General features: G+C 42.0%; 1 protein-coding gene across 1 annotated transcript in view; it reads left to right on the top strand.

The window, feature by feature from the left end:
• Positions 1-984: 984 nt before the first annotated feature.
• Positions 985-13,723, top strand: part of ETFDH (electron transfer flavoprotein dehydrogenase) — a 33,431-nt gene continuing 20,692 nt past the window's right edge. Inside the window, exons 1-7 of the mRNA XM_063458229.1 lie at positions 985-1,141; positions 6,215-6,355; positions 7,503-7,732; positions 9,755-9,836; positions 10,052-10,170; positions 10,265-10,342; positions 10,886-11,032. Coding sequence (XP_063314299.1) covers positions 1,111-1,141; positions 6,215-6,355; positions 7,503-7,732; positions 9,755-9,836; positions 10,052-10,170; positions 10,265-10,342; positions 10,886-11,032 — 828 coding nt within the window. The 5' untranslated portion in view covers positions 985-1,110. The remainder of the gene's footprint in view (positions 1,142-6,214; positions 6,356-7,502; positions 7,733-9,754; positions 9,837-10,051; positions 10,171-10,264; positions 10,343-10,885; positions 11,033-13,723) is intronic.

Raw genomic sequence — 13,723 nt, 5'->3', positions numbered from 1 at the left:
GATCAGGTTACCACATGTCAGCAGACTGCTTGTTTTTCTGAGTCTAACAGCATGCAGATTTACAGTTTCAGGCTTGAATACAGTAAGATTTTACTATATTTATGGAGGCATGAGGGGCCCAGGTGGTGGTGGCTAGAAGGTGGTGTTAACACTATAGGGTCAGGAATACATGTTTGTGTTCCTGACCCTATAGTGATCCTTTAAATTTAAACTAGAAGCTCTGAATTTAAAAGGCTATCCAACATCCTTTGGGTTCCTCATTTGAAACAAGTTTGGGTACTTGCAGAGGCCTGGTGCGCCTGACCAGGAGCAACCCACAAACCACCTAGAACAACAGATCCAATTGCGAAGTTGACGCGATACAGTAAAACTTCTTTGAGGTCGCTCTCGGTCCTAGGACCACCAAACAGGGTACTATTTAGAGGGGTGACAGAGAAGATGGTGAGGCATTGAATGATACCAAAGACTTGAGGGAGCACGATGTACCAATGAAAACGCAGTCGTTGAACGTGACCAGAACTTTCCATCCAGCACCATGAAACTCAAGGATTGACCCAGAATATTTTAACAATACACCCTTGTGTACACTGCACACAAAAACACATGCAACATTTAACTTGGGATTCTTGAATCAATTGTGCATATACCCAATTATTGTTACAATTTAAAAAAAAAAAGAGCCAATGACAGCACAGAGTAATACAATTTATTTATATAACCTAGGTGGTGCTGCGTGCCACGAACAAATAAACAAGGATACACACTCCTAGTTTTTTTTTTATAGCCTTCAACAAGGCACAGTGAGGTCAGTGTATTTATTTTATTATGACAGCGTGTCAGCTGACTAAACAAGGTGTTCTCTGAGTCTCCTGGTTCTAAGCGCATCTCTATGGTTAAAGTCCTTTTCTGTGATCAATGACTGACATTAGAATGTCACAGCACTACATTTCCCGTCAAGCTTTGCGAGTCTATCCGGCGCATGCGCCCTGAGCTCCCTAGAAGGTTATGCGTTGCTGAGGTTCAGTGCGCACAGCAGCAGGATCATAGAATACTGTGGGAGCGTGGGAGGTTAGTAGAGGCATTGCCCTCTGTCCTGGGACATAGCTCATCATGCTGCCGCTCTCCAAATACACACTGCAAGGTAAGTGCTCCAGCACCTGTCACTCAGTATCTGTAAACCCACCGTAAGTAGCAGGTTAGTAACACTGGTTTGTGGCATTCATGTACAGCTGCTGTTTGCAGGGTGGGATATGGAAGGGATAATTGTGGTCAGAGCTTCAGTGTGTGTATGTGTGATTAGGGTGCTTTATTCCTATATACATATATTGCATAAACATCAATAAAAAATACAGTGTGTGCAAAGGATGTGTCCTTCTCTGGCCCTTGCAAACAGTAATTCAGTCTCTGCCCCTGCTGGCCACACTTCAATGTAGGGGAAAGGTCATGGGACTGGGAATTGTGTGTGTGTGTGTGTATATATATATCTATCTATCACTATGTAGACAGTATCACAGCTTACATGTTTACAAACTACCAGTAGTAGAATTAAACTTTTTTAACTTTGCATTTCTGCCTATATTGTAGAACAATGCATGATTGGGCTGAACATTCTCCTGTGATTTGTAGACCACCAGCTTGAACTTTCGTATGACTTGTTATGGCCCATTTTTTTTTTATTTTTTATAAATTCTTTATTTTATTGTGCTTGCGGAAAAACAAATAGGCATGCAATGAATGCCACAACAGCAGTTGCTCGCCAGTCAATTCAACATTTATAAACATGTGTTAGGCATACATTAATGGTGCACATTTTATATTATAAGAAACGATGGGTTCAAGAGAAGTCTCTGTGTCAGCTATAAAGTAATATAGGGTCGGAATTGAGAGATATTGACACTGCTGACTTAAGGATTTGGAAGCCATGTGAGTATAAGCTTAAGTGGGACATTTCCTGTAGTATAGATTATACAGAGAATTTAAACAGGCTAGCAGTATGGATCGTGCTAGGTACATGCGTTAATTATTCAAGTAAGAAAAACACAGTGCTAGTGCTGGCTCGTAGATGGAGGAGTTGTGTTCTAGGTCTTGGTTGTGTAGACAGCATAATGTAAAAAAAAAACACTAGAGTAAAATTATATAGGCTTAATCAGGCAGCTGACCCCATCTCTATGTACCCGTGTAGACTATGGTTGCTAGATAGGGGTCAATTGGCAAAGTGATATCATATGTATGCTTGACGAGTACATAAGCTGATAAACGTATGCTGAACAAATTACATGAGCTAGTGTCTGCTGAGTGAATATCACGGTAAAACATGTGATGGCCAGTAGATAAGTTCATTAGCGTCAGGGCTCTTGCCACAAATATAAAAAAGAGAACGCTTAGGACACTTAGAAAGTACATCATTCTGACATTAATTAGCGTTACTTTAGCGTCAATTATTGTCGGGTAGTCCCTTGGTATAGCAGGTTGTCGGTATCCGGTAGGCAAGCTGTTCCCTGCTCAGGGATTTTTCACCCTACTCCCTGTCTGGGCATTGCATCAAAGCCGCTAATAAGTCCTCCAGGGGGAGATCTGTATTGTCTCGTGCATGAGGTACCCCTTGGCTCACCAGTCGCTGCTCGATGTCCTGTAAGTGGTTGCTTCCAACCCCTTAGAGTTGTGGTCACCCGTGGAGGTAAATTGTGCCCAGGTGCTTTTTCCAGTTGGAACAGTGATTTAGGGTGGTTGCTGGGTCGTGCCCGGTGGGTTCTCCGGCTCCGTGGCCTCTGTGTTTTCTTTCATAGTGGTAATGCCGCCCCAGGGCGTCGTTTAGAAGTCGCAGGCTGCTCTGTGGTGAGTGGCAAGGGAAGTCCTGGCTGGGCTCCATTAGGCTTGTGCTGGCGTGCTGCCAATGTGGCTCAAAAGTTTGTGAGTAGAGCTTCAAGCTTCTCCTGCAGGGTCAGTCGCTTAGTTTGAAGCAGTTATTTGCACGAGGCGTCCGCCATCTTGGTCTTCACAGGTGGGTAGACCCGAGTGCATGCTAGTAGGAGCTTAGCTAGTGTGACACCGCTGAGATTTGCCGGGATAACCCCCACCGGCCGGGGGGGGGGAGAAGGTGCAGGAAGGTCCTCCCGGGTGAGTGCTTGATTGCAGGCTGAGGGATCGGCCGCCTCCCTCTCATGCGCTGCTGTTAGGCCTCTTATAGGCCTCGGACTATCCTCCGGGTTTTTCCACCGGTCACGGTCGGGCACACCACTTTGTTGCGAATTGGAGATGCCTCCCGGTGTTGGGGTGTCGAGGGATCGTGGTTTTGAGTCGCTGAATTGCTTTTATTTCTCGTTTAGGAGCCCGTTTGTGCGGAGCTCTCAGTGTGTGCGACCACTCTGTGCGGCTGCCAGGCTACGCCCCCCATTTTCTTTTTTTTAAATTATAGAATATACCTTTTTATTACAAGTATCTTTTTCAGTACAGCATGTAATAAAGTTGTTATGAAGGCAAGGTCACGTAGAAAAAGAATAGCAGTGGGATTTAATTCACAGCAAATGTCTGTAAACAGACAGGGAAGGGAATGACAGCCTGGTCAATATACAGTCAGGGAAGGGAATGACAGCCTGGTCAATATACAGTCAGGGTATGGAATGACAGCCTGGTCAATATACAGTCAGGGTATGGAATGACAGCCTGGTCAATATACAGTCAGGGTATGGAATGACAGCCTGGTCAATATACAGTCAGGGTATGGAATGACAGCCTGGTCAATATACAGTCAGGGTATGGAATGACAGCCTGGTCAATATACAGTCAGGGTATGGAATGACAGCCTGGTCAATATACAGTCAGGGTATGGAATGACAGCCTGGTCAATATACAGTCAGGGTATGGAATGACAGCCTGGTCAATATACAGTCAGGGTATGGAATGACAGCCTGGTCAATATACAGTCAGGGTATGGAATGACAGCCTGGTCAATATACAGTCAGGGTATGGAATGACAGCCTGGTCAATATACAGTCAGGGTATGGAATGACAGCCTTGCAACCCGGTCCATACACAGGCAGGGAAGGGAATGGCAGCCCGGTCCATACACAGGCAGGGAAGGGAATGGCAGCCCGGTCCATACACAGGCAGGGAAGGGAATGGCAGCCCGGTCCATACACAGGCAGGGAAGGGAATGGCAGCCCGGACCATACACAGGCAGGGAAGGGAATGGCAGCCCGGTCCATACACAGGCAGGGAAGGGAATGGCAGCCCGGTCCATACACAGGCAGGGAAGGGAATGGCAGCCCGGTCCATACACAGGCAGGGAAGGGAATGGCAGCCCGGACCATACACAGGCAGGGAAGGGAATGGCAGCCCGGTCCATACACAGGCAGGGAAGGGAATGGCAGCCCGGTCCATACACAGGCAGGGAAGGGAATGGCAGCCCGGTCCATACACAGGCAGGGAAGGGAATGGCAGCCCGGTCCATACACAGGCAGGGAAGGGAATGGCAGCCCGGTCCATACACAGGCAGGGAAGGGAATGGCAGCCCGGTCCATACACAGGCAGGGAAGGGAATGGCAGCCCGGTCCATACACAGGCAGGGAAGGGAATGGCAGCCCGGTCCATACACAGGCAGGGAAGGGAATGGCAGCCCGGTCCATACACAGGCAGGGAAGGGAATGGCAGCCCGGTCCATACACAGGCAGGGAAGGGAATGGCAGCCCGGTCCATACACAGGCAGGGAAGGGAATGGCAGCCCGGTCCATACACAGGCAGGGAAGGGAATGGCAGCCCGGTCCATACACAGGCAGGGAAGGGAATGGCAGCCCGGTCCATACACAGGCAGGGAAGGGAATGGCAGCCCGGTCCACTCACAGGCAGGGAAGGGAATGGCAGCCCGGTCCACTCACAGGCATGGAAGATAATTAGGATATCAAGGCTTACTGTTTGCAATCCACTTGTCATTTCTTCACAAATCCTTTTACTAAGTGATTGCAGTCTATTAATGTATATTAATTTTGTTTTCTTTGGGATAAGGGTGGTTATATAGACATTTTTTAATTATTTAGTTTATGTTGAATTAGTATACAACTTATGAACTGACAGAGACAATACTCCAATTATAAACTTTAGAACATTTTTCATCATATAATATATATTTTTTTTTAAGTTTTATAATTGGAGTATTATCTCTGTCAGTTCATAAGTTGTATACTAATTCAACATAAACTAAATAAATTAAAAATTGTCTCTATATCTCAGTCTTTGACTGGCATTGCATGGAAATTCCGTAAACCCCTGTAGTGTGCGCACAAATACTACTGAAGTAATGCTTGAGTGTGCAAGTGCTCACAACGGATCATGGGGTGGGAAAGTCTCTCTGATCACAAATGTATGTGTGTTTCACTTACTTCCTCTGCATTCCTTATCCTGGTAAATGCGTCAATTTCCTTTACTGTGGTGAGGGAATAAGGAACTGTTACTTCCAGAGAAGTCACTGATCCACTTTATTAAATATTTTGCAAATAACACCATGAAGTAATTGTTTAAGGAACACTACAAGCACCATTAACACTAATGCAAAGAGTGCTCTGCCTCCTCTCCCCCTCCCCCCCCTTCTTTGACTTCTTACCTGGGCTCTGTCTGTCTCCGCTTCACACCTCTGCAGGAATTTCTGTGTATGTTGTATACATCTTGTATATGTTTTGTGCATTTTATATTCATATCATTTTGATACTTTTTTTTTATGTATTTATACTTTTTAGATAACATCTGCATTTAATACACTCCAACAAAATGGTGATTTTATTTGACGTCAGAACACATCTATAGCGCTTCATTAATTTTATTTTTCTCATTTCTGTTAGCTCCCCTGAACTAAGCCCTGTAATGGTCTTTTCTCATTGGCTGAGAGTGTAAACTGATTGTTGTCAGACAATGAGTTAGCCCAACAGGGCTTAGCTCAGGATAGCTGATGGAAGTTCCAGCGATTAGTAGTGTAGGCATTTAGCAGCATCTAGCAGGCCCCAGGTTAGAAAATAAACCATTCAAAAGTGATTTGATTCCTTTCATTTGAGAAGGGGGGCATGCTGTAATGGCTATAGTGCTTAGAGTGTTTGTTTAATGTCAAGCTACATTAACCAGTTTCTTTCCTTTATAGGAGTATTGTATAATATTTGGAATTGGTAATTTTTTCTTTTAATATGTTAGTGATTGCTAAATATGACTTTACTTTTCCTCCTCCACACAGTACATCAGTGTCTGCATCACTTAACACCTTTGAAGAATGGTCTACAGACTTCTTGCGTCAAGAGATGGGCTTCGTCCTCTGTGCCACGCATTACCACACACTACACCATCTGTCCTCGAGAACATGACAAAAGATGGGAAGGTACCTACCCCAAGGCTTAGTTCATAGGAAAATACTTAAAAACATGAGAAATCTCAATGTATCCTTCGTAGTCAAGTATTTTATAAATAAGTACCGTATATACTCAAGTATAAGCAGACCCGAATATAAGCCGAGGCCCCTAATTTTACCCCAAAAAACTGGGAAAACGTATTGACTCGAGTATAAGACTAGGGTGGGAAATGCAGCAGCTACTGGTAAATTTCTAAATAAAATTAGATCCTAAAAAAATTATATTAATTGAATATTTATTTACAGTGTGTGTGTATGAGTGCAGTGTGTGTGTGTTGCAGAGCCTTGGTGGGGGGTGGGCAATTTTATTATTGTTTTTTTTATTTTTATTATTTTAATAAAAAAAAAATATTTTTTATTTCATTTAATTATTATTTTTTATTATTTAATTTTTTTTCGTCCCCCCTCCCTGCTTGATACATGGCAGGGAGGGGGGCTCTCACTCCCTGGTGGTCCAGTGGATGGGCACTGTTTAGGAGGGGGGGGGGATGCCGAGCGTTTACTTACCTCTCCTGCAGCTCCCTCCTCCTCCGCGCCGGTCCGTTCAGCACCTCTGTCAGCTCACAGTGTAAGTCTCGCGAGAGCCGCACTATGACCCCGCCATAATTGCCATAATACAGACAATTGACTCGAGTATAAGCCTAGTTGGGGTTTTTCAGCACACAAAATGTGTGCTATAAATTAAAGAAAGCTTTGCTAAGGAACCTGAACCTGCAAATTTATTTGGTAAACCAAAAACAATGTGCCAAATCTAGAATTGGAATACAGTACTAATTGTTGCTTTTTAGCACTTCGTTAGCTTAATATACAAGTGGAAATCATCTGAAATCATAGATGTTTAGGTTGAAAATACTTCCAGCAAGAAAAATGAAAATAACATGTTGATGCTTGGAAAAGTTCAGTCATGTTGTTTTTGATAAATAGAAGCATGAAACATAAATGTTTGTGTTGACCTCCCATTTACTTTAAAACTGTTAATCAATTATGCTACTTTAAAGCATTCTTATATTTGTTTATTTTTCTTTGTTTATTATAATGGTGTCTAGTGTATTTTCCAGTTTACATGAAACCAAGGTGACTATTATACTAATTTTCATTTGACATATTTTGCCGGCAGGAGTAAACATGGAAAGGTTTGCAGAAGAAGCAGATGTGGTGATAGTGGGAGGTGGTCCAGCTGGACTCTCTGCTGCGATACGCCTGAAACAGCTTGCAGCCGAATCCAATAAAGAGGTGCGCGTGTGCCTGGTGGAGAAAGCAGCCCAGCTTGGGGCACACACACTGTCGGGAGCTTGTCTGGAGCCCAGGGCACTGCAGGAACTTTTCCCAGATTGGAAGGAAAGAGGGGTATGTCCACACTGTCACACTGCTGTTTTGATTTTGTTTTTCAGTTTGTAGAAGGCATGTAATGACCTGTTTAAGATGTTGACATTTGTTGTGATCCTGATTATCAAAATTAAAGTGAACCAGAAATTGTGTAAAGCATAATATCTATGAGCCAAACCCTGTTGCTGTTAATAAAACACAGAAAGCACATGTGTATGTAGGCACTAACCAAGTGCCACATGGTCCAGGGCTTCTTCACTCCATTTAACGACAATCTCCAAAGACCAGGAATTCCACGTCCAGATAAAGGCAATTTATTGAAACACAAGTGGTGGTCCAAGCCTGAGAAAGCTTGATAAATTATCTTTATAAGGCATTAAATGTTGCCTGTGTTTTAATAAACTGGCTTAGATAGTACAGGAGTGTCTGTCTATATTGTGTCTTGCCACATAAAGCCATGTTGGCCCAGCATACTCCAGGTAAGTTGTCATAGTGTTTGTACAGAGGGCTGTATGGTGCTTGGAGTGCTTCATTAACTGTTGATCAACTCATAGCACATAAAAGAGCCTTGAATCCCAAACAAAGATTCACCTTCAGGCATTCCATCTCTGTGATGATCAGTCTGGAAGGCTGCTTAGGCCTTGTGCACATTCAGTGATTAAATGTGGAGTTCACATGATCTCTTGTGAGCAAAGGTGAACATTATAGGCTGAGCAAATAAATCTGCTGTTTGCACAATGTTTGTGCATGCTGACTAATTAAAGATATAACTCCAAAACATTTGCACTGATAATGAAAGGCAAAAAAAAAAGCACTTTAAGATGCAAATGACAGTCTAAGAATGGTTTTTTTTTTATCAATTATCTGTCCATCTTGTATGTAACCTGCTGCTGTCGTTTGTCATTGAGCAGACACAGGCTTTTAGCTGTTCGTAATTGAGCAATTACACGCTGAAATGAAATTATTTTTTCTCACAACTTTGTTTATGGTGTTGTGTTTTCAGTTGGACATTGAATTAAGGAAGTGATCCCCAGATGTTTTAAAACTACAACTTCCATGATGCTTTGTCATTGTAAAAGCATGTTAAAGGCATACATGGCAGCTGTAGTTCTGCAACACCTGGGAAATCTACCTTTTGTGCACCCCTGATATACATTTTATATGACTATATGGAAAAAGTCAAATCAATATGCATTAGAACAAATATCTAAAATTAGAGGTCAGCTACAGATGTGACTGTGTCCAGGAATGTCTACTGGTACAATAAAATGCCGAAAGAATACAAGAAGCTGCAGACTGGTACTATTAATACCGGTTTGACATCCCACATTATTCAGTAGATGGCATGTGAAGCTCTGTTGTAATCAGTAGGGTTTTGGGTTCCTCATAGACAATAGACTTTTGCTGGCTTTATTAAATAGTCCTGAACATGGTTGCAGTTACCTCTCCCATACATCCAAGCATTTAGAGATAGCAAAGGGACATGTGAGAATTTGGTCATATAAAAAAAATCTTAGCAGTCCCATCAGCACTGTCAGATTGATACAGTATCACTGGGTAGATGGTCACATGAGCGTGCCTGATTCTTCCTATATGCCAGTTTACTCTGCCTCTTATTGAATGACATGAGTGCACAATGCCTTCTCATACTGTACGAATGTTTGGACAGACAATGAGGAAGCAAAGCTCCAGCTGAGAGGGTGGGCTTAGGATGATGGAGGAGATTCTCTGTGGTTTTGTCATACTGTTTAAAAAGGCCTTTTGGCAATAATTGCCGATGTGCCCTTAGTGTTAGAACAATTTCTATTCCAGTAAATGCAGTGATCATAGTCCATAGAGTTTTTTTCATTATATAATATATGGTATCATTGCAATATATAGGCTCCTTTTTGTGTATTAGGGCAGACTTAAATGGCTCTCACATGATTTTTTATTATTATTATTGTGTAAATTTTTGTTCCTCAATTTTTGTATTAGAAGTGATCATCATATCAGCTAAACTTAAGTGATATTTTATTATTTCATTTTTATTATTCTTATCAGGCTCCACTCAATACCCCAGTAACAGGAGACAAGTTTGGGATATTAACTGAAAAACACAGGATACCTGTGCCTATCCTTCCAGGTATTAAACCATTTAACTTGGTTTCCACTGAAAGATATTGTCCTTGAAACTGACAAAATCATCTGCTTCTAATCTCCAGCTAAACAATAAAGCACTTTCTTCCAGTCAATGATTGGCCATTTATCAGTTACAGATTTCTTAAGAACATTGTTGATAAAATTGTGTTCTACGTGCATACATTTCTGTGTAATTGGTTTATTCACCATAATCTTTAGGCCTTCCGATGAATAATCATGGAAATTATATTGTGCGTCTTGGGCATCTAGTTAGCTGGCTTGGAGAACAAGCTGAATCACTTGGAGTTGAAATTTATCCTGGATATGCTGCAGCAGAGGTATGTTTGTTTCTGTCTGCAGATAATTGTTGCTTTTTATGGTTCTATATTTTATCAATCCTTTTAATACATGACTAATTGTATTTCTTTTCAGGTACTTTTCCATGAAGATGGAAGCGTTAAAGGCATAGCAACTAATGATGTAGGGATCCAGAAAGATGGCTCCCCAAAGGTAATACCAGCTTGTGTGTGGCACCTGGAACAAGTGTTCTATTTTAGATATCAAATATTTTGTTGTGGGCTCTCACATCTTCTATCCAGGTGCCTCAATTATGTTCCCTTAAGATTTGTCAGAAAAGTTCCTAGTATATAGCCTGTTGTTCTCAATATAGTTAATAAAGCAAACACATACAGATCTGTAGCATCCTCGCTGTATTCTAAAAGCCATGTTATTGATTTTGGCTTAAGGCTCTAGGACCTTAATTCATTGAATTCTAATTCATCCTTCGATTTTATAGATGTATTAGTTATAGTTATCTTCTAAACACTATTTTGATTTTCTTTTCCAGACCTGGCAACACCAGTTCTATTTAAACTTGAGTAGTCAGGTGTCTTGTGTGCTCTATAAAGACTGTTCCCATGTGACCATAATCTGTTCCAGGTTGAACTGCAGACATGATTGTGTGTTTCAGCACATACAATAAATTGGAACTAAAGTAGGCCTAAGCTTGTTACATTGTGTTCATCTCAATAACACATTTAACTTATTTTTTAGGGTACGTTTGAGCGAGGTTTGGAGCTACATGCAAAAGTTACTATCTTTGGTGAAGGCTGCCACGGGCACCTTGCCAAACAGTTGTACAAACAATTCAATCTAAGAGAGAACTGTGAACCACAGACGTATGCAATTGGCCTTAAAGAGGTATTTGAAGGGTTAATTTTCAGTACTATCCCTTTTTCCATGAATGCCCTCACTTTGTGGAACATTTTTTGTAGTGTGCACTGTTGTAAAACAAATCGTGTAGAAAACCCTGTGTTTCTGTGATCTGATTTTTTTTTTTTTTTTTTACTGCTGGGTTAACTTTTATTACTTTATTATTATTATTATTATTTAGCCCTCAGGGGTTAAATTTATTTAGTCCCTAAAATATTTATAAATTATTTATTTAGCTAGGTGGGTAGAAGTTAGTGGGGAAATTAGGGTATTTATTGTTAGGCTAGTTAAGGGTGAACAGAAAAAAAAAATGTTTTAAATTTAAAAAAAAATAGGAAATAAAATGCTTGTTACCTCTAAACTTGGTAAACGTTTTTGAAACATCCTAGGTTGTGTGTTTTTTTTTTTTTTTTGTTTTCTTTTTTTAAAGAAATTGTATGTCTTTGTGGGATATTTGGGAAAAAGCAACCTGCTGACATACTCCAAAATGGGACATAGACACATCGCAAAAATGTAAAGTTTGAAAAAAAACTGGTATGGCTGTGTCTCAAATGTGCCCCTTCAACTTCCACATTTACATGGCAAAGGTACATGTGGGGTTATTGCTATACTCAGATGACATAGCTGAGCAATATATGAAGTATTATACAGCCATGGCACACATAAGGTTTGCAAAATATACAGTACAAACTGTGTGTGTCAAAAAGGCAGAAAGAAAGCATGTTACCGCTACACTTAATACAACCTAGCCAAATAATTATCCCACGCTAAGGTTCAAATTATGCCTTTTGAAATACCCTGGGGTGTCTTCTTTTAGAAGTGGTATGCATTTATGGGGTAGCTGGAATAAGCAACCTGCTAACATACTCCAAAATGGGACATAAACTCATCAAAACCATCTATGAAAATTCACTGTTAAAAACCTGAACTTGTAACATCTCTTTTACAGTACTGTAAACTTCACAAAATAGTGTCTGTGTCATACATTGGACATATTGTTTTACTCATAAGATGTAACTGAGCATAATTTGATTTTATGACAATGGCACAGATCAAATTTGCAAAGTACAAAGCAAAAATGCAACGTGTGGTAAAAATAAATAAATAAATAAATTTTTAAAAGCCTTTTTTCTTTTTCTTTTTTTTTTTTCTCACCACAAACTTTGCCATAAATTGGTGAAAGCATGGCGGCAAGTTAAGGCACAATATACGTCATATAAGATACCCAGGAATGTCTGCTTTCTGAAATGAAATGCCCCAAAATCAGACATTGGCCCACCAAATCCATCTATGAAAATTCCAACTATAGAAACTTAAATAGCCTGGTCTCTTTTATATGGCATTGTAGCTTCATAGAATACTGCCAAAGGCATACAATGGGAGTATCGTTGTACTCAGCAGATATAGCTGAACACCATATGGGGTTTTGTACAGGAATAGCACACACTAGGTTTACAAAATACAAATTTTAAAAAAATCTTATTTGTTTTTATGTCAAAAAAACTATTTTACTACAATATTTAGCAGAGATTGGCGGTGAAATGGCATAAAAAGTGTCAAAATAATCTTGGCTCGGGGGCGGGACCTGACCGTGGAACAGAGAAGACCACAGTAGCGCCTGACAACCACGGCAAAAAAGCTGACTTTTACAAGCAAAACGGGCACTCAGTCGGGCCAGAAAGGCTACCCAGAGTGTGGTGACATCGAGGGGTACACACTGATACTGAATAAGCAACTAACCAAACCTCCATTCACCCGACACAAAGGTGAGGCCTGTAAGGACGGCGGGCACAGGAGGTACAGCCGCTCTCCTAACACCACGATCGACCAAGCTCCAAGCCTTGAGCCTGGACCGGTGGGGGTTATCCCGGTCTACCTCCACAAGATACCCCTGGAAAGCGACCACTAAAATAAGATCTACACTTGCCACCATAAAGCCTCCAAAAATGGCTGATACCGCCCTCACAGCCTGTACACAATTTGCCTGGCTGGAAACCGAGCACCGACTCAATACCATCTTCACCTCCTTCTGGCAGCGGTTGACGGCTCAGTTGCAGCCTCCGGCGCACACAACACTGCCGAGGGGCCGTGCACCTCACCACGAGGTATCCAATAGAGGAAAGCAGTAGCTCCCCCTGACAATACACCTACGAAAGCCAAGCTACAGCAGAGTGCCCCCTTGAGACCACAACCGAGCCACAGGGTGAACAACAGCAGACTGGGGCCTGGGTTCCGGAAGATACCAAAGAGAAGACCCCCACGACACCCTCACTAGCGACCTAAGCACCAAAGGGGCAAGACCAGCCTGACCCAACAGGCGATCTTGAGGGGCGAAAGACCCAGAGAGGCAACTGCAGCAAGACGGCAAAAATGGCGCTTCCCCAGCCTAAGACAGGTAACCCCAGCGCAGCATTCGGCCAGGAGGGCACTATACTTACCGACAACCACACTGCTGCACGGCACAGGAGCTCAGACCTCCCACACACCGGGGAGACGGCACGGGCTGCGACAAACAACGCTGAGAGGAAGCACCCAACCCCAACAAGGCATCGGCTGACCCTACAGTGACTGAGATCTAACACCAGGCAAAGTGCCCATTGTCAACAGTTCTTTATATGCCCCAATTGAACTCACACAATTACCTTATCTAAAGACTCTCTTAATTTCTCTTCTTTAATT

This window comes from Pelobates fuscus, chromosome 6, assembly GCF_036172605.1.
Source record: "Pelobates fuscus isolate aPelFus1 chromosome 6, aPelFus1.pri, whole genome shotgun sequence".
Taxonomy (NCBI): Eukaryota; Metazoa; Chordata; class Amphibia; order Anura; family Pelobatidae; genus Pelobates; species Pelobates fuscus.
Note: the sequence above shows the minus strand (reverse complement) of the source record. Positions and strands in the feature narration are given on the sequence as shown.